This window comes from Canis lupus, chromosome 12, assembly GCF_011100685.1.
Source record: "Canis lupus familiaris isolate Mischka breed German Shepherd chromosome 12, alternate assembly UU_Cfam_GSD_1.0, whole genome shotgun sequence".
Lineage (NCBI taxonomy): Eukaryota > Metazoa > Chordata > Mammalia > Carnivora > Canidae > Canis > Canis lupus.
This window is the reverse complement of record NC_049233.1, coordinates 1,455,509-1,474,447: the sequence shown is the minus strand read 5'-3', so window position 1 is coordinate 1,474,447 and position 18,939 is coordinate 1,455,509. Positions and strand designations below refer to the sequence as shown.

Below are 18,939 nucleotides of genomic sequence, written 5' to 3'. Positions count from 1 at the left end.
GCAGAAAGGAGGCCCACAGCTAGAGGGAATGTGGGTCCACAGCAGCAAACAGGACAGGAAGCATGCTGGGCAGGTGTGGCTGGTGTGGACAGCCACCTGAGGGAGAAGGTGGGGAGACCAGGGTGGTCAGGGTCCAGTTGATGGCTAAAAGGCCAACCTCAATCAACACTGGATCTTTGGGAGGAGAGCATAGGTGTGAGTGTACCACAGCTAGAGTAATTTGCAAAAACCTGAAGGATTTCCTTAGAGTGTGTTGTGGCCCATGGAACCCCGCTGCAAGCAGCCCTGAGCCGGTCACGGGCTTGGCCTTCCAGTCCTCTCCAGGGCACTGCCCAGGCTCTGCGTGCAGGAGGAACTAGTGTGTCAGGACCACAGGCGGAGGTGGGGCTGTGACGTGTGGGAGGGCGGGGCGGGCAGCAGGTGAGTCGTTAGGTCTCCCTGGCTCCGAGCACTCGGGAGACCGAACCATGGGGGGAAAACAGGACAGGAATGAGGCCTATGGTGAGTCTGAGGGTGAGGCTGTGGTGTGAGGCCCAGGATGGGAGCAGGGGTGGCCAGCCTGGGCCAGCTCTGGGGGAATGATGGTTGGGGCTGGCCCCAGGGAGAGAAGCTGAGGGAAGTCCTGGATCCCTGAAGGGAGGGTCTGGAAAGAGCTCATGGAAGGAAGTAGAGTCAGAGTCCTGGGAGGAAGATGGGGTTCAGGAGCTGAGGTCCTTCACCTGGGAGCTTTTGGGGAGTGAGGCTGGGGTCTTGTGAGGAGTTGGGGCTGGAATCTGGGTCCCTCAGGGCAGGGCCCTGGAAAGCAAAGCCTGAATGGCAAAAGGCAGGGTCAGTGTCCTGAACAGGAAGATGGGGCTCGGGGACTGGGAGGGTCTACGTGCTGCAGAGCCGGTGAGGGGCGAGGCTGGGGTCTGGGCCCCTGTCAGGAGGTGGGGTTTCAGCCTTAGACCCTGGGTCTCTGAAGGGAAAAGGTGCTAGAAGTTGGCCTGCCAGGGTCTGTGTGAGCAGTAATGGCAGGAGTGGGGTGTGTCTGGGGGTTCCTGTGAGGTGTTAGGCTGGAGGTTTCAGTGGAGAGGGGACCGGGGCCTGCCTCTGGGGTCTCTGTTAGGAGGGGGGCCTTCTCAGGATATCGTGAGAGACAGGGGTAGGGACTTCACAAGGGGTTCGTGAAGGGTAAGGCCTGAGGGGAGCAGGAACAGGGAGCCTATCTGCACTCTGTGAGAAACCAGGGCCAGGAGCCTGTCCCAGAGACCCTGAGGATTAGGGGTGGGGGGTCTAGAGGAGAAGGAACTGGAGCGGCAGCCTCTGGAATCCCCATGAACAGTGAGGGTCCCTTGGGGCTTGGGGGTCTGAGCCCCAGGTCTGCGTGGGAGGGAATCTCAAGAGGGAGGGGCCTCTCAGAGGCAGAAGTCGGGCCCAAGCAGGTCAGGGGAAGGAGCCAGAAAGACTCCCCAGTAGACTTCCTGGAACAGCTTTGGGTCAATCATTGATCTCACGTCTGAGAGCCATGGAGGGACAGAGTCCAGAACACCTAAAGAAAATGAATCCCACCCCTTCCCACACTCTTGCCCAGCCCTCTGTCCCCGCTCCTCTCCTCGGTGCCAACAGGGGACCCTAGCTGCAGGCCCCACCTCCTCCCCGTGTGTACTCAGGGAGGACCAGGAACAGGACATGGCCACAATCGAAACCGCCCACAGTCTCAACAGCCAGGCTTAGGTATCACCCTGACTGCTCACCCAGAGACTGGCAGTAGCCTGGGGTCCCCTTTAGCAGAGATGAGGTGGGGAGCAGGAAAATAGGGGCCCTCCTTGTAGGAGTTAATGCCTTGGGCTCCAGGCTCTTTCCCCATGGCCTTGGGCCAGAGGGCAGAGGTAGGGCTGGGGCAGCTGTGGGGAGGGGCTGTGACCTCCCTCAGGTGCTGCTGTGGATCTGCGCCCACCCTGGTTGGAGTACAGGGAGCGGAGAGGGATAAGGATTGGGGCGTAAGAGCCAGAGGTGGCTTGACTCAGAGTCCCACATCGCAGGGGAGGGAGACACAGGACAAATGGGGCAGGAAGTGAGCAGGAGGTGAAGGCTATATCCCTGGCTGCCAGCCTCAAGATAGGAGCTGGAATCAACCTGAAAAGACCCCCCTTCCCCCTCCTTCCAAAGCCAACTTGGTAGAATTCGTGGTGAGCAGTCAAGCTGCTGACCAGGCCCTAATCCCACCTCTGTCTCCTACTCTCCAATTCTCCTGTCAGCCCTACCCCAGTCCATCTCCCCACCTCCTCCCACCTTGAACTCTGGAGGGACAGGGGCATCCTGGGCCCCGGTAGGATCCCGCTTCAGGGCAGGATGCAGATGCAGGAGGGACAGGAGATGGGGAGCCATCTGCTTAGGGCCTCACTCTCCATACTCCTGCCCGTACCTCTCAGGGAAACCGGCCAAATATGACCCCTCCTTTCGAGGTCCCATCAGGAACAGGTAAGTTCTGGGCACTGCCTCCAATTAGGGGGTGGGGGATCTTGATTTTGCTTTGTATTTTACTGAAATATTGGTAAGAAGGTCATAAAAAAGAGAACTCCTGCCCCAGGAGAATGATGCCCATGGGTGAATGTTTGAGTCTGGAGCGGGCACAAGGGGGCTTCTGGGGTGCTGGGATGTTCTGTTTCTTGACCTGGGCGTGTGCTCTTTGGGCAAATTCATCCAGCCAGGCACTTATGAGGTGTTCACTTCTCTGTGTCATACTTCAGAAGTATTTCTGTCACCCAAAAAATGGTTATTTTGGTGTGGTTTTTTTTTTGTTTTTTGGGGTTATTTTGGTGCCCTCTCCTTCCTGAGGACACATGGAAACAATCACTTGTATTTATTTCCTGGTGCATTGTGAGAAAAAGATTTTCTTAGAAAAATAAAATAAAACCTACTGAGGCCCATTCTCCAGCATCCCCCAAACTCCAACTTGTGATACCTCTAGGCCACATGCCCTGCCTCCCCCTCCAAAGGCTTCCCCCACTTCTCTCCCAGGAGCTGCACAGATGTCATCTGCTGTGTCCTCTTCCTTCTCTTCATTCTGGGTTACATCGTGGTGGGGATCGTGGGTGAGTTTCCAGCAGCGGAGCAGCATGGGGGCAGTGGCTGGGGGCAGGAACCAGGGCAGGAGCCATCCCTGAGGCTGCTCCCCACCACCTCACCCCGAAGTCCGGCCCTCTGGTGATTCATCTCTGTGTCTGCTTCCAGCTTGGGTGTATGGAGACCCCCGGCAAGTCCTCTACCCCAGGAACTCTACTGGGGCCTACTGTGGGGTGGGAGCCAACAAGTGAGTATGAAGGCAGGGAGAGGGGCAGACGAGAGGTGAGGTGGACAGCGGGCAGAGAACACGATCCCAGCACTCAGGCTCCAGCTCCTTCCTCTGTTGCTCACCTGCCACTATCCTCTCTGAGTCTCACCACTCTAAGCCACATTGAAGAGCCTCCATTCCTGGCCAGTTGGCTTTTGAGTGTCCCCAGTAATGGGAGACAGAACCATGGTTAAGTGCATAGGTTTTAAAGTTCAGAATTTGGCATTTGAGTCCCCAGCTGGGCTCAGTAGGTTCTGGTCGCATGGCCTTGGGCAAGGTGGTCAACCAGTCTGAGCTTTGATTTCTTCACCTGAAACACCGGGGTGATCCCCGAAGCCATGCCATCAGTTCCGCATGCAGGACGCTTCCAGTAAATAATAAAACCTTAACAATTATGCAGGGTTTACTACGTTCCAGGCAGATGGTGTACTTTGCACACACAAGCTCATTCAAGCCCTGTGAAGTAGGTACTATTGCCTTACACCTGATGGAATTGAGGCAGTGGGCAGTGAAGTGACTTGCTCAAGGTCATAAAATTCTTAACATTTGTTAGCAGTTCCGATGCTCAATTACTCTAGAAAATTTTCCGGTGCTTCCTGTATCTCCCCAGCTGACCTGAGCTTCTTAAGGCCAGTTGCTGAGCAGTGTGCATCAGGGTGTGGGCCCCCCACCACCCTCCGCTGGGCCCTGGCAGTCCTCCCCTCTCCTCGCACCTGACGAGGACCTGAGACCCACACTTCCTTCCCTCCCGCAGAGATAAACCATATCTTCTCTACTTCAACATCTTCAGCTGCGTCCTAACCGCCAATGTCATCACAGTCGCTGAGAATGGCCTGCAGTGTCCCACACCCCAGGTCAGACCCTGGGACCTGCCTTTACCCAGATGGCCCCAGGGTCCAGGCCCCAGCTCCTCAGCATGCTCTCTGCCCCCAGGTGTGTGTGTCCTCCTGCCCCGAGGACGCATGGACCGTGGAGGTCAACCAGCTCTCAGAGAAGGTGGGGGAGGTCTTCTACACGGCAAACAGGAACTTTTGTCTGCCAGGGGTGCCCTGGGATATGGTGAGAGCTGCCTGTAATGTCATTGCTGTGGTCAAGGAGGAGTCACATGGGTGGGGGAAGGGGACTATGGTAGTGGTGTTGTGGGGGCTCCCTCCTTCATCCTGCTCTGTGTCTACGTGTCCTCCCCGGCTCCCAGCCAGTGATCCAGAGTCTGCAGCAGGAGCTCTGCCCCGGTTTCCTCCTCCCTTCCACTCCAGGTGAGAAGCTGCATTCTCTCCTCGGGCAGCATCTAGTCCTATTTTCTTATTGCTCAAATGAAGAAACCAGGCCCAGAAAGAGTAAAGCCATACAGCTTGTCTGGCAGGACTGGAATTAGCACTCGGTCTTCATTTCACTCTCCGCAGCCTGATCCTGTAGTCAGATGCTCTGTTTATCGCGCACGTGCTGGGCACCAGGCACCCAGGAGAGACGCAGGGCAGATGCTGCTTCCTGTTTGAGCTACATTTTAGGGGCAGAGATCAGAGATGTTGGCAAAGACATTGCATGAGTGTTTCAGGGAAACACACCTGGGAAAATATACCCACACACGTTAATGTCTGTGCACTGGGAACAGACTAGATGTCCATCCCTACTCACAAGCAAACGTGGCTGGGTGATTGGGATCATAATTGACTTTTCAATTTTTCCTATATGTTCTTCTTTCCAATAGTCAAAGTTATTTTTTAATAGAAGAAAATTTTAATTATAGCATGAGAAACAATACCCGATTTTCGATATAAGTACAATACAAAGTAGCTCAAACGAATGCTCCAAACCCAGATCTAGATTCCAGCACTTTCCAATCCTGTGGTCTTGGACCAATAACTCAACCTCTCTGAGCCTTTTTTCCTCACCTTTAGAATGTAAATGCCAAAGCCAGCCTGCTTAGTAAAGTCATTGGGAGGGTGGAGATAAATGGCTCTTTAGGCACATAATAGGTGCCTTAGAAGATGGGAAAGGGGTGAGAAGGCTTCTTGGAGGACAGGACATGGAGATGGAGCTCAACTGGGAGTAATGGATGGGACTTTTTGACAGAGAACGCTCAGTGAGAAGCTCGCCAGAGAGCAGAGGTACAGAGGTGAGGGGAAAGTGGGCTGAGCCCCAATGCAGGGGCTTTGAACTGGCCAGGGAGCACGGGCACTCCAGAGCAGAGCTTCTGGAAGTGTCTGAGCTGCAGAATGATGTAGAGCCTTAGAATGATGAAGCATAGTCTCCCTGGTTCTCGAGAGTGGTGGGTTATAATGGTGGGTTAAGGGTGGAGTGTAAGAGTCAGGCCAGAGGAAATGAGGGTCTCAACCCGGAAGCAGCAAGGACTGGAGGAAGAGGGGTCCTGAGAGACAGTGAAGGAAGCTGGACAGGGCTGTGTGGGGCAGGAGCGCCCTCTTGGCTGTGCAGTCAGGAGCAGCTCTCTGTGGGGAGGTCAAAGCCCATCTCTCTCCTCCCTTCCCTAAGGCCCACTGGGGCTCTGGGTGGAGGCCAGAGGCCTTGAAGGTAAAACTCTGGGCCCTCCCACCCAGGAGCCCGCTGGTTCTCTCCCTCCAGCTCTGGGGCGTTGTGTTCCGTTCTTGAATAGCACTCCACCTGAACTCCCAGGGATCTCCAGCAACACCTCCATCTCCCAGGGGATCAGGTGGGCATCCTCCTGTACCCGCATCTCCGTCCCACACCCTTCCCCGGCAGCAGCCCCACCCGACTCTGTCCCTCTCCAACAGTGGTCTTTTTGACATCCTCAACGCCCGAGACATCAGTGTTAAGATCTTTGAAGATTTTGCCCAATCCTGGTATTGGATTCTCACGTGAGTCACCGATTCTCCTACTCCCTCCTTCCCTGCTGCCCTCCCCAATCCTCTGTCTCCTAGCCCAACATCTGAAACAGAGACTTGGACAGAGAAGGAGCCAGAGCTCAGAACTGACCCCAAACCCAACGAGATTTATAAGAAAAAGGGAGTCTAACCTGAGGATATTGAGAGTGTGAGGCATTTGGGAGCTTCTGAAAGGGATAAGATTTAGGGGGGAGGGCCTCACCTACCCCACCCTGCCTGCAGTGCCCTAGGTGTGGCTCTGGTCTTGAGCCTGCTGTTTATCCTGCTTCTGCGCCTGGTGGCCGGGCCCCTGGTGCTAGTGCTGATCCTCGGGGTGCTGGGCGTGCTGGCATATGGCATCTACCACTGCTGGGAGGAGTACCGAGTGCTGCGGGATGAGGGTGCCTCCATCACCCAGCTGGGCATCACCACCAACCTCAGCGCCTACCGCAACGTTCAGGAGACCTGGCTGGCGGCCCGTGAGTGCCCCGCCCGGCCCCTCACCACCAACCACCCGAGGGCCGCCTGGGGCCGCGCTGGGCCCCGGCCTGACGCAGGCCTCTCTGCTGCCTGTCCACTCTCAGTGATCGTGCTGGCCGTGCTCGAAGGCATCCTGCTGCTGATGCTCATCTTCCTGCGGCAGCGGATTCGCATCGCCATTGCCCTCCTGGAGGAGGCCAGCAAGTCAGAACCTGTCCGGGAGGGAGATGGGGCAGAGGACAGGGGCAGAGGCATGGCGTGGCAGTGCTGGGAAGGTGGCCGGTGGCCCTGAAGGGGAAGGGCAGAAAGACGCTGCGGTTAACACGGCTGTGACTCAGCTTACCTGTCTGTGAAGTGGGGGCAATAGTTCTTACTTTGTAGAGGATTAAATGAGTTAGTGTCTTGGGTTCCCAGAACATGAAGCAGCCCCTCCATCAGGAGCAGCGTTGTGGTGGTGGTGGTGGTGGTGCAGAGCAGGAACCCAGGCAAGGAGGAGAAGCAGCAGCTTATTCACAACCAGGACCTACCTGCCAAATCTGTCAAAAGATCATACTTTAAGGACTCTATTCTCTTACTTGCCCTGAAGCCCTGAGGCTGCCCCAGGTGGCTTCTCTGATTCTTGAGCCTGATTTATTCCATTCAGTCCATTCCATTTTGTTCAATGAGGACCTACTGTGCACCCAGCCTGGGGGGCAGAGCAGGCCCTGGCAAGGACAGAGGCAGGGACCTGGCCAGGATCAGCCCCACTGGAAGGTGGGTGGGCGCTAGGGACTGCGGCCATAGCGATGGACTGCTTTTACCTCCCTACAGGGCTGTGGGGCACATGATGTCTACCCTGTTCTACCCACTGGTCACCTTTGTCCTCCTGCTCATTTGCATTGTCTATTGGGCCATGACCGCCCTGTATCCTTTGCCCACGTGGCAAGCCCTCCTGGGGCGGGGGTGAGGGCGGGATGGGGGGTAGGGGAAGGGGCAATATTTGCCAGTATGATGCTGTAGTGCAATTGGGAGAAAGTGCCCCTTCCTCTGGGCAGACACAGCCCTGTCGCTGGACAGAGTTGAAAGACTGAGCCCAGGCTGATTTCCAACACTTTGTGCAGTAAACAACCTGTACAAGTACCTGGGAAGATGTCCCTGAGGAGGGGACCTGTGGAGACCCCATGTGACTATACCTTCTTCCTTGACTACCCTCTGGGTACCTGGCTACATCGGGGCAACCCCAATACGTCCTCTGGGCGCCCAACGCCAGCTTGCCCAGCTGTGGGAAAGTGCAAATGAATACATCATGCAACCCTATGGTGAGGGAACTGCTATGGACATGGAGGGGGCACCAGTAGGGCTGGGGTGACCTGAGGGCCAGCTGGTCCAAATCCCTAATTGCTCGGCAGAGACTGAGGGCCAGAGAAAAAAAGGACTTCCCTCAAGGTCACACAACAGGCCCCCAGCAGAACCAGAAAGGGAGCTAGCCAGGGACTCCAGAGCTGGTTGTGCTCCCACTCAGCCACCCGTTACTCAGAGAAGGAAACAGGCTGGAGGCAGCATGCGGCCCTGGGAAAGCCCAGTACCAGCACTTCCACCCTCCCCTGGACTTGCCTCTGCCAGGAGGACTATGAGCCACTGCAGCCTCCAGTCTCAGTCCATTCATCTGTAAAATGGAGACAATCATACCTGCCTCTGGGGGTGGCTGAGAAGATTGAACGACATCAGGCACATAAAGTGCTTTGTACAATGTCTGGCACCTGATAAGAGCTGATAACTGTAGATGGGTGTTGTTTGGTTTTTTAAAGTCTTTTTCCCTGCGAACGCAGTGCCCGAGGCAATAGGCAGGCAGGAGTCCTGGGGGAAGAGCAGAGAAAGAAGCTGCTTCCCCGCACTCTCCCCTGCAAGGTTCCCAGAAAGTGGCCCCAGACTGCAGGGCATTTGCTGTTCTCAGAGCCTTCATGCGGCCACTTCTGGAGGCAGGGACCAGCGGCTTTGCTCAGGGCATTCGCACTCTAATACAGGCAAGGGAGGCTGGTTTACATTTAGGGAGGACCCACCCTGTGCCAGGCACCAGCTATGCAAAGCTCCAAATGACCTGGTTCTTCCTTCCAGCTTGCTCAGGATCTAGCAGCAGAGACTGACACAAACCCACAATTACAAAGCGGGACGGTGGTTTATATTCTTATTGTAAAATTTCAAACACACACTCAGCAATTTCATCAATTCTCAAGATTTTTGTCACATTTGCTGGGAAGGGTTGTTTTTTTACTTCTGTGTTTTTTATTTTTTATTATGGAGATTTTGAAACACATACAAACCCTCAATTTCCCACTGTCCTTGTTTTCCTTTCTTTTCTTTTTTTTTTAATTTATTTATTCACGAGAGACAGAAAGAGGCAGAGACACAGACAGAGGGAGAAGCAGGCTCCCCGTGGGGACCCCAATGAGGGACTGATCCCAGGACCCCGGGATCCTGAACTGAGCCAGAGGCAGATGTCCCCACACACTGTCCTTGTTTTCATCCATCTCCACCCACCCCCTCTGTTCCCACAATTCTTTTTTTCGGAGTTTCCTTAAAGGCAAATTCTGGACATAAGTGCCAATCCACCTGTAAACACATCAGATTGAGTCTGGACATACAATGACTTTTTACTCTTCTTTTTTAAGTAATCTCTACCCCCCAGTGTGAAACTCAAACTCACAACCCGAGATCAAGAGTCACATGCTCTACTGATTGAGCCAGCTGGGCACCCCGACAGATAAGTATTTTCAGGGCCCCTGGGTGGTTACGCATCTGACTCTTGATTTCAGCTCAAGTCATGATCTCAGGGTGGTGGGATTAAGCCCTGTGTCATGTTCCCTGCTCAGTGGGGAGTCTGCTTCTCCTTTTTTTTTTTTAAAGATTCATTCATTCATTCATTCATTCATTCATTCCTGAGAAAGGCAGAGACACAGGTAGAGGGAGAAGCGGGCTCCATGCAGAGCCCGATGTGGGACTCGGTCCCTGAACTCCAGAATCACACCCTGGGCTGAAGGCAGATGCTCAACCACTGAGCCACCCAGGCGTCCCATGTTTCTCCCTCTCCCTCTGCCCCCGCCCCTGCTCACACTCTCCCTCTCTAAAATAAATTTTAAGAGCAGCCCCGGTGGCGCAGCAGTTTGGCGCCGCCTGCAGCCCGGGGTGTGATCCTGGAGACCCTGGATGAGTCCCACATCGGGCTCCCTGCATGGAGCCTGCTTCTCCCTCTGCCTGTGTCTCTGCCTCTCTCTGTGTCTCTCATGAATAAATAAATAAAATCTTTAAAAATAAAAAATAAAATAAATTTTAAAATCTTACAAAAGGGATCCCTGGGTGGCGCAGCGGTTTGGCGCCTGCCTTTGGCCCAGGGCGCGATCCTGGAGACCCGGGATCGAATCCCACATCGGGCTCCCGGTGCATGGAGCCTGCTTCTCCCTCTGCCTGTGTCTCTGCCTCTCTCTCTTTCTCTCTCTGTGACTATCATAAATAAATAAAAATTAAAAAAAAATAAATGTTAGCTATTAAAAAAAAATAAAAAAAAAATAAAATCTTACAAAAGAAGCATAACCAAAAAAATAAAATAAATTTGAAAAAAAAACAAAAAGCATAACCACTCTACCATTATCACACCCAACAAGATTAAGAGTAACTCCTTTATACCATCTATACCCAGTCCATTCATTTTTGCTAGAAAGCATGTTGGTTGAAGTTGCAGGTGCTGTTTTAGAGGAGATTGCTGACTGAGTGCCAGGGAGAGAGCTAGGGGCTGGTCACACTTGCCTCCACACCATTAAGGCTGGGCCTGCGTAGACTGGGAGCTCTTGTACCCACTTGGAGCCTGGAGGAAAACTAATCACTGTCACACAGTAGGCAGTATGAACCCAACACGAACCCGGAGAAGGATCTCCTGGAAGGAAGTGGCTTCCTCAGCTGGGGGCGGCTGCTATTCTCTCTCTACTCCGGGAGTGGCAGGAGTTGGCTGGGAGTGAGCCTACTCTGTCACCCCCAGGCCCAGCCAGTGAACTCCTCGTGCCCAGGGCTGAGGTGTATCTTCCAGAGCTACTCATCCACGGGCCTGGTTCAGCGTTCTCTCTTCAACTTGCAAATCTATGTGGTCCTGGCACTATTCTGGACTGTCAACTGGGTACTGGCCCTGGGCCAGTGTGTCCTGGCTGGGGCCTTTGCCTCCTTCTACTGGGCTTTCCAGAAGCCCCAGGACATCCCCACCTTCCCCCTGAGCTCTGCCTTCATCCGTACACTCCGGTAAGGTCAGGGCAAGGGGGCTGGGAATGGGGAGCCTGGGAGCCTCAGGGGTCCTGGAGCCATCTCTGCCCACGCCCCCCGCCCCCCAACCCTCCTGCAGCTACCACACTGGGTCGCTGGCCTTTGGAGCTCTCATCCTGACCCTCGTGCAGATGGCCCGAGTCATTCTGGAGTACATTGACAACAAACTGAGAGGTGAGCAGCTGGCCCCTCAGGGAGGGGCTGTCAGGGGCCAGTGACCAAACATAAGCTCCCCCTTTACTCCCAGGATCCCAGAACCCTATGGCCCGCTGCATCATGTGCTGCTTTAAGTGCTGCCTCTGGTGTCTGGAGAAGTTTATCAAGTTCCTAAACCGCAATGCCTACATCATGGTGAGCCCCACTGCACAAGCAGCCCCTTGTTCTGGGGTTCCCTGGCCCAGGCCCCTGCCCTGGCAAGCTCCACACAGGTAATTCTGACTTTTCAACCTCACTCAGATCGCCGTCTACGGGAAGAATTTCTGTGTCTCCGCCAAAAATGCCTTCATGCTGCTCATGCGGAACATTGTCAGGTTGGGCTATCCTCCACCCCCCTGATCGCCCCCCCAAGGCCAGCTTCATGGGCATGCTGTGCTCTGAAGGGCCTCAAGCACGGCTTGTTGCTCTGCTGCCTCCATCTTGAAGTGTGAACCATTTTCATTTTGCATCTGTCACAGCAGCTGATATCGCCAATCCAGTTCCTGGCCCTGCCAGGCCCCTCATGCCTGACCCACCTCTACTTCCCATACAGGGTGGTTGTGCTGGATAAAGTTACAGACTTGTTGCTGCTCTTCGGGAAGCTGCTGGTGGTTGGAGGTGTTGGTAAGGGCCAGGGCTGGGAGTTACGGGGACAGAGGGCAGAGGCGCAAGGCAGTGGAAGAGGTGACCACAGAGTAGTGGTGACACTGACCTTGACGCCTCTCCCACAGGGGTCCTGTCCTTTTTTTTTTTCACCGGTCGCATCCAGGGGCTGGGTAGACACTTTGAAAACCCCGCCCTCAACTACTACTGGCTGCCCATCATGGTGAGTGACTCCCCGGCTCTGCCTCACAAGCCAACCCCAGAAAGGAACTCTAAGGCGCCCTGTGTCTTCCAGGTCTCCATCCTGGGGGCCTATGTCATCGCCAGCGGCTTCTTCAGTGTTTTTGGCATGTGTGTGGACACACTCTTCCTCTGTTTCTGTGAGTGAACTCCCTACCACTTCCCCCACATTTCAAGGTACCAGATTGTTTAGGGGTTTTTGGGAGTTAAAGGAGCCAAAGTCAGAGGAAGCCTCCTCTGCCATCCTCAAACCAGGGATTTACAGAAGAAAGGAGGAAATGAGGTGCCAGACTGGCAGGATCTCCCAAGAAAGAGCATTTCAGCGCAAAGCCCTCTGGGACCTTTCCCTAGAAAATAGAAGGCACAAGTTAGCCACAAGAGCCTTCCCAGCAGGTGGCTGTAGTGAGTGGGGATTGTCTCACCCTCATATGACCTCGAACAATCCCGGGTTAATCCCCACACTTCAATTTATGTGGGTTTTTTTTTTTTTTTTGATAAATATAGTACAATGTTGCACACGTATTTTCTTTTCCATAGGATTTTCTTAACATTTTATTTTCCTTAGCTCATTTTATTGTAAGAATACAATAACACAAAATAGGTGTTAATTTGGGAGGGATCAAAAGCAACAGGCGGACTGTTGAATGCTGGGGGTCAGCTCCCCTAGTCGCTGTGTCCCTCAAGGGTCAGTTCTACACGCATGCAGGGTTTAGTATGCACCGCAGTCGGCAGTAGGCGGTCGGCATGCAGTTTCCATTAAGCCCTATCACGCTATGAAATGCTGGCCTCAGTTTACCGAGGAGACACTGAGGTTGCGCAGCCCGCCCAGTGGGTGCCAGGCGGCCTGCCCGGCCTCCCCGACTCTCCCGGGACTCCCCCCCTCCCCGGGGTCCGCTCTAACGGTCCTGTTGCGGCTCAGTGGAAGACCTGGAGAGGAACGACGGCTCGGCGGACCGGCCCTACTACATGTCCAAAACCCTTCTCAAGATCCTAAGCAAGAAGAACGAGGCCCTCCCGGGGCACAAGAAGAGGAAGAAGTGAGAGACGCGCCCGACCCAGGGCAGCACCCCTCCTGCACCGCCTCCGAGCCGCACCCCGCCCTCTAGATTTCGATTTCGTAGTTTTAAGAAAATTATTAAAGGTGGATATTTTGTTTTCTCAAAAGTCCGAGACCTTTGATTTTCTCCACGACGACTTGCAGCTCTTTTCCGCGGCCTGGCTCTTTAAGAGAGGCCCCGCCCCATACAACATCCCAGGGCGCCGGCCCTCGGTCCCACCCAGTCAGCTTCCAGTCTGGGGCCTGGGCTCGGGGCTTCGAAAGGAACCAATTGGAAGGCCCCGCTCCAGGGCGGAAGGATCACGTGCGGGGTCTGAGCGTGCGGGGCCCATCCGGGTCGCGGAAGTGGGGCCGCGGGCGGCCTCGGGGCGGGGCGAGCGGGGCGGGGCGAGCGGGGCGGGGCGAGCGGGGCGGGGCGGGCGAGCCAAGGGCCTGGTCCGCTGACGCGCCGCAGCCCCAGTCTCGCCGTGGGCGCCCGGTCCCGGCGGCCGAGGAGGGGGCGATGGCGGGTCGGCCCGGCGCCGCGCTCCCGGGCAGACCCGGGGGCCCGCGGGTGCCGGGGTGCTGGGGCGGCTGGCGGGTTCGGGCACGCGCCGCGACCTTCCTGCTGCTGTGGCCGCTGGCCGGGTTGGGCGCGGGGATAAAGAACGACTTCAGTCTGGTGAGTGGCCCCGCATGTGTCCCCGTCCCCGGCCCACGCGGGTCGTTCAGGCGCAGGACCCCCGGGACAGCGTCCCCCGAGTCCCCTCTCCCGAGGGAGCCTCCCGCCCCCGGGCCCCGCCCTCCGTCCACTGCCAACCCCGCCTTCTCCCGGCCTTCGTGCCCCTGCCAGCCCCTGCCAGCCCCTGCCAGCCGAGCCCCCTCCGTTGGAGCTCCTTCCCCGTCGGTGGGCCGCCAGCCCCCGCCGCCCAGAGGCGCCTCCTCCCCTCGTCGCTCTCCCCGCTCCGAGCCCCCAGCTTGGCAGCCAACTCTCCTCCGGTGCCCTTCCTTGTTCTGGGTGCCCCCCACCCCCGCTCTGAGCCCCCGCATCTTGCCCTTCCCAGGGAAACTCCGAACCACCCTTACTTTTCCTAAAGCCCGAAGTCTCCGGCCTCGTTCGTCCGCTGACCCTCCTTCCTTCCTCCGTTGGCAGGTGCAGCCGCTGGTCACCATGGAGCAGCTGCTGTGGGTGAGCGGCAGGCAGATCGGTAATGTGCACACCTTCCGAATCCCGCTCATTACGGCCACTCCTCGGGGTACGCTCCTTGCCTTCGCTGAGGCGAGGAAAATGTCCACGTCGGATGAAGGGGCCAAGTTCATCGCTCTCCGGAGATCCACTGACGAGGGTATAAGGACAACTGGGTGGCAGTGGCTGGTGTTAGGTCGTGTGAGTGGGGAGCTTGATCTGCCCGAGGGCCCTGAGGATGGTATAGAACCACTGGGAGGGCTGGAGGCCTGGTCCTTGAGGGGCAGAGGGGACTTAAGGAGGCAAGTAATTGGGATCCCTGGGTGGCTCAGCGGTTTAGCGCCTGCCTTTGGCCTAGGGCCCGATCCTGGAGTCTCGGGATCGAGTCCCACATCAGGCTTCTGGCATGGAGCCTGCTTCTCCTTCCTCCTGTGTCTCTGCGCCTCTCTCTATGTCTATCATAAATAAATAAATAAATCTTTATAAAAAAAAAAAAGGAAAGTAATCTAGAAATTGTGATCACCTAGGAGTTGAATACTTTTTTTTTTTGAACACTTGTTATATACTAACATATAGTTATAACATATACTAACATATAGATATAGTTCAAGATTCCATGACTACAGTTGTGAATAAGGCAGACCAAAAACTCCCTGCCCTTGTGGGGCTTATATTGTCTGTGGGGAGACAGATAGTAAACATAATAGGTAAATTTGGTTTTTGTGTTGGAAAGTGATCAATATAACAGAGATAAACAAAACAGGGTGCTGGAGATTGGCTGCAACTTTAAATAGATGACTTTTGAGGCAAGGAGGTGAGAATAACCCTGAGGAACAATGTAGCAGGCAGATGTCACAAGCCTGTGCAGGTCCTCCAAGAGAGAAGTATTTGAGGAATGGGAAGGAGGCTGGGGGACACAATGGAGAGAGAAAGAGCAGCATAGGTAAGGTCAGAGAGGTCAGGCGGGGCAGGTCTGGTAGGGCCTTGAGGCCACTCTAAGGCCTTGGGTCCCTAGCAAGAGGTAGAAATTAACAAAGAGTGGTTATACAGGGCACCTTTGGAGCACTCACCCTGGATTTCTTCTCTTTTTTTCTTCAGGCAGCACGTGGTCTCCAACAGCCTTCATTGTAAATGATGGGGAGACCCCAGATGGGCTGAACCTTGGGGCAGTGGTGAGCGATATGGAGACGGGAGTGGTATTCCTTTTCTATTCCCTCTGTGCTCACAAGGCTGGCTGCCAGGTGGCCTCCACCATGTTGGTGTGGAGCAAAGATGATGGTGTTTCCTGGAGCCCACCTCGGAATCTCTCCTTGGATATCGGCACTGAGATGTTTGCCCCTGGACCAGGCTCTGGCATTCAGGTCTCTATCCTTTTTTTTTTTTTTTTTTTTAAATTTTTGTTTATTTATGATAGTCACACACACACACAGAGAGAGAGAGAGAGAGAGAGGCAGAGACATAGGCAGAGGGAGAAGCAGGCTCCATGCACCGGGAGCCCGACATGGGACTCGATCCCGGGTCTCCAGGATCGCGCCCTGGGCCAAAGGCAGGCGCTAAACCGCTGCACCACCCAGGGATCTCTAGGTCTCTGTCCTAAGAAGGGAGGAGGAGGCTGCCTTTTGGAGAGTCTGGGAGATGCCCCTAGTTGGACTTCTTCCCAGGGAGAAGGTCTTGTGAGGTCAGGTTCTTGCTTAGATGGGATCCCTTGGAAGAAAGGGACATCCTGGGAGGATGCCAAGGGAAGGTGGAATGTTGCCCTTGCCTTCCCATTGGGGGGTTGTCAGTAGGGCCATGCTGTTTCTTGTGGCACCTGTGCAGGCTGGAAAAAGGCACCCCTTCCTCTGAGCAGACACAAGCCCGTGCCAAGGGGCACAGCTTGGTGAGCTTGGCTAAGCTCCCATGCACCCATGTGGCTGGACCCCTTGTCTTGTGCACAGCCTATCCAGTGAATACCCTGCATGTCCTGAAGGAGCTTATTCTGCGCTTAGGGAGCGCTTTCATGAATAAGCTCCTTCATTTAGGCAGTGGGGGTTTGTGGGATCTTCAGCCAGGACAGGACTGAAGGGAGCCAGATGTGTTCTCACACTTAGGAGGTGACAGGCTCCCCTGCCCTGCTCACGAGCCCCTGCTGTATCTCCCTCAGTGACACCCAGCTTCCTTCCCCCCAGAAGCGGCACGATCCGCGGAAGGGCCGCCTCATCGTGTGTGGCCATGGGACGCTGGAGCGGGACGGGGTCTTCTGCCTCCTCAGTGATGACCACGGCGCCTCCTGGCGGTATGGTAGCGGCGTCAGCGGCATCCCGTATGGCCAGCCCAAGCGGGAGAACGATTTCAACCCTGACGAGTGCCAGGTCAGGAGCCCAGGGCCGCCCCAACCCAGTCCCCGCGCCCGGCCCCCCAGGCGCCATCGCACCCCTGGACCCAGGATCGGGCTGCCCACCCTGTGCCGTCCAGCCTGCGTCCTCAGGGGCGGGGTCCTTGGCGCTGCCTCTCTCTGGGACCTCCTAAAGCCTTGTTCTCTCTCCTTAGCCCTATGAGCTCCCAGATGGCTCAGTCGTCATCAACGCCCGCAACCAGAACAACTACCACTGCCACTGCCGAATCGTCCTCCGCAGCTACGATGCCTGTGACACGATCCGGCCTCGAGACGTGACCTTTGACCCTGAGCTGGTAGATCCTGTGGTGGCTGCTGGGGCTGTAGCCACTGGCTCCGGCCTTGTCTTCTTCTCCAATCCAGCCCACCCAGAATTCCGTGAGTGTCGGGGGGGTGGGGAGGGTGGGGGTGGGGCGTGAGGCCCTGTGGTCTGGAGCCGGCCTGGCCAGAACCCCTCCCTCCCCAATTCTCCACCCTCTGCAGGAGTGAACCTGACCCTGCGCTGGAGCTTCAGTAATGGTACCTCGTGGCGGAAGGAGACAGTCCAGCTGTGGCCAGGCCCCAGTGGCTACTCCTCACTGGCTGCCCTGGAGGGCAGTGTTGGGGGGAAGGACCAGGCGCCCCAGCTCTACGTCCTGTATGAGAAAGGCCGGAACCAGTACACAGAGAGCATTTCCCTGGCCAAAGTCAGTGTCTATGGCACACTCTGAGCTGTACACCTGCCACCAAAGTGGGAGGCCTGGACATTGTCCTCAGGACCCTGGGCCCATGGAGGATCTGCTAGAGATCCCTAAAAGACAGTTCCATCTTCCTTGAGACTCTAGCCTCTTGCAAAGCCAGTTTCTCTTTCACTCTGTTAGGACTGCAACTCTGGCTTCCTGCACACAGGAAGTCCTGCCCTCACTCTAGAGTGCTTCCCTGCACATCATTGCTGGCTCTGGCCCCCTACCCCTTCTGCCTTCCTGGGGTGATGATTGGTCCTTTGTTTAGGCAGGGCTAGGCAGCCCTGTAGAATTGAATAAATGTGAACTCAGGGAGTTGGAGAAGGCTGAGCTTCCTCTCCAGGGTAAGATACTAGCTATGGAGCGGGTTGGTGAAAGTCCTGGAAGGGCAATATTTGGATTCAGGGTAAAGAACTAGGTGCACCACCCACCTTGACTATTTATAAATCGAAATATTTGTAACTTAAACATTTTTAATGAAGGAGGAGGAGCATTTGTACAGTCTGTGTGATTGTGTTAATGTGCATCTTTGTGTCTGTTCTGCGTGTGCACTTTTAAGTGGCCAGGGAAGAGTTTTGAGGAAGAAGCTGGTGCATTTATTGCTCATGTAGCAAATTGAATCCTCCTTTCCCTTTTACCCTCTTCTTTATCACAGAAAAACAGATTCAATTTCATAGATGTAATGAGTGGCAGGGGGAGCCCCAAGGGATATTTAAAAATCTGCCCTGTTTTGTATTGCTGAGATGGAGTCCTCTGTGATGCAGGGCGCAGGTGCGTGAAATGCACATGGGAAGCCTCTCCCAGGCCAACATGGCAGAAAAATAAGCGTATGTGAGCAAATAGCACTATCCTAAGGCAGATGCTATGAAGAGGATGGGCAGCCTACAGATGAGTGGGAAAGCCGTAGCTTTCCTGTTTGGAAAGAAAATACAAGGCCTAGATGAGGTGGTAAGAGTGGTAAAGATTGAGGAGTAAGGCCCATATCCACTTACAGTTAGAGGTTTATTTTACTTTTAACGTGCTTCTCTAAGAAATGTTAGGATAATTCATTCTGTCAGAAAAAATGGAATAATCTCACTGTATGTGAGGATATGGTGCAATTATATTTGATTCAGAATTTGTGAACAATAATGTAATACTTCAATTTTTTTCACTTACAGACATTTTAAAAAGCATAAAGGTAGAGAAAATAGTTAATGAAACCCCACGTGTCCAATATTTGCTTCTTCTGATTCTTTTTTCATTTTTTCATTTCCTTTCCTTGGTTGAAATATTTTGTTTTGTTTTTTTTAATATGTCTGGATACTCAGATTTTTTTTTTTTTAAGATTTAATTTATTCATGAGACACAGAGAGAGGCAGAGACACAGGCAGAGGGAGAAGCAGGCTCCACGTAGGGAGCCCGATGTGGGACTTGATCCCAGGACTCCAGGATCACACCCTGAGCTGAAGGCAGGTGCTGAACTGCTGAGCCACCCAGGCGTGCCTCACCCCTACATTCTTAAATATGCATCTCGTTCTTTAAAATGGAACATTTTATTTTATAACCATAATGCTATTGCCCACCCGAAATATTTAACAACTCTGGTATCATCTAATATCCAGTCAATGGGAAAATTTCATCAAATGTCTCAATATCTTGCTTATAGTTGTTTTTTTTTTAA

General features: G+C 54.5%; 2 protein-coding genes across 4 annotated transcripts; both read left to right on the top strand.

Moving 5' to 3' along the window:
• Positions 1–404: 404 nt before the first annotated feature.
• On the top strand, positions 405–13,122 carry SLC44A4 (solute carrier family 44 member 4). 2 transcript variants are annotated; one of them, XM_038553576.1, is made up of 21 exons: positions 405–501; positions 2,415–2,463; positions 3,004–3,077; positions 3,217–3,295; positions 4,071–4,170; positions 4,250–4,375; positions 4,512–4,572; positions 5,897–5,984; positions 6,067–6,150; positions 6,400–6,635; positions 6,741–6,840; positions 7,447–7,539; positions 7,832–7,934; positions 10,646–10,899; positions 11,000–11,094; positions 11,168–11,271; positions 11,377–11,450; positions 11,669–11,739; positions 11,847–11,941; positions 12,014–12,098; positions 12,878–13,122. In XM_038553576.1, the coding sequence occupies exons 1-21, from the start codon at positions 468–470 to the stop codon at positions 12,997–12,999; spliced, it is 2,127 nt and encodes a 708-aa protein (XP_038409504.1). In that variant the 5' UTR covers positions 405–467; the 3' UTR covers positions 13,000–13,122. The 2 variants fall into 2 exon arrangements, with proteins under 2 accessions (XP_038409504.1, XP_038409505.1); XM_038553577.1 differs by lacking the exons at positions 6,400–6,635; positions 6,741–6,840.
• A 380-nt stretch (positions 13,123–13,502) lies between these two features.
• On the top strand, positions 13,503–18,478 carry NEU1 (neuraminidase 1). Of its 2 annotated transcripts, XM_038553575.1 has the most exons (7): positions 13,503–13,676; positions 14,148–14,340; positions 15,279–15,307; positions 15,410–15,541; positions 16,349–16,531; positions 16,710–16,932; positions 17,038–18,478. In XM_038553575.1, exons 1-7 carry the CDS (start codon positions 13,518–13,520, stop codon positions 17,262–17,264), a joined length of 1,146 nt encoding a protein of 381 aa, XP_038409503.1. In that variant the 5' UTR covers positions 13,503–13,517; the 3' UTR covers positions 17,265–18,478. The 2 variants fall into 2 exon arrangements, with proteins under 2 accessions (XP_038409503.1, XP_038409502.1); XM_038553574.1 differs by having other exon boundaries at positions 15,279–15,541.
• The last annotated feature ends 461 nt before the right edge of the window (positions 18,479–18,939 follow it).

What these genes read in the sequence shown, in the direction of transcription:
- SLC44A4 (XM_038553576.1), top strand. Translation starts at nt 468, where the DNA reads ATGGGGGGAAAACAGGACAGGAATGAGGCCTATG. An exon ending in TCCTGGTATTGGATTCTCAC is followed by an intron (nt 6,151 to 6,399) that starts GTGAGTCACCGA and finishes CCCTGCCTGCAG; the next exon opens with TGCCCTAGGTGTGGCTCTGG. An exon ending in ACCGCAATGCCTACATCATG is followed by an intron (nt 11,272 to 11,376) that starts GTGAGCCCCACT and finishes AACCTCACTCAG; the next exon opens with ATCGCCGTCTACGGGAAGAA.
- NEU1 (XM_038553574.1), top strand. Translation starts at nt 13,518, where the DNA reads ATGGCGGGTCGGCCCGGCGCCGCGCTCCCGGGCAGACCCGGGGGCCCG. An exon ending in TAAAGAACGACTTCAGTCTG is followed by an intron (nt 13,677 to 14,147) that starts GTGAGTGGCCCC and finishes CTCCGTTGGCAG; the next exon opens with GTGCAGCCGCTGGTCACCAT. An exon ending in TCAACCCTGACGAGTGCCAG is followed by an intron (nt 16,532 to 16,709) that starts GTCAGGAGCCCA and finishes CTCTCTCCTTAG; the next exon opens with CCCTATGAGCTCCCAGATGG.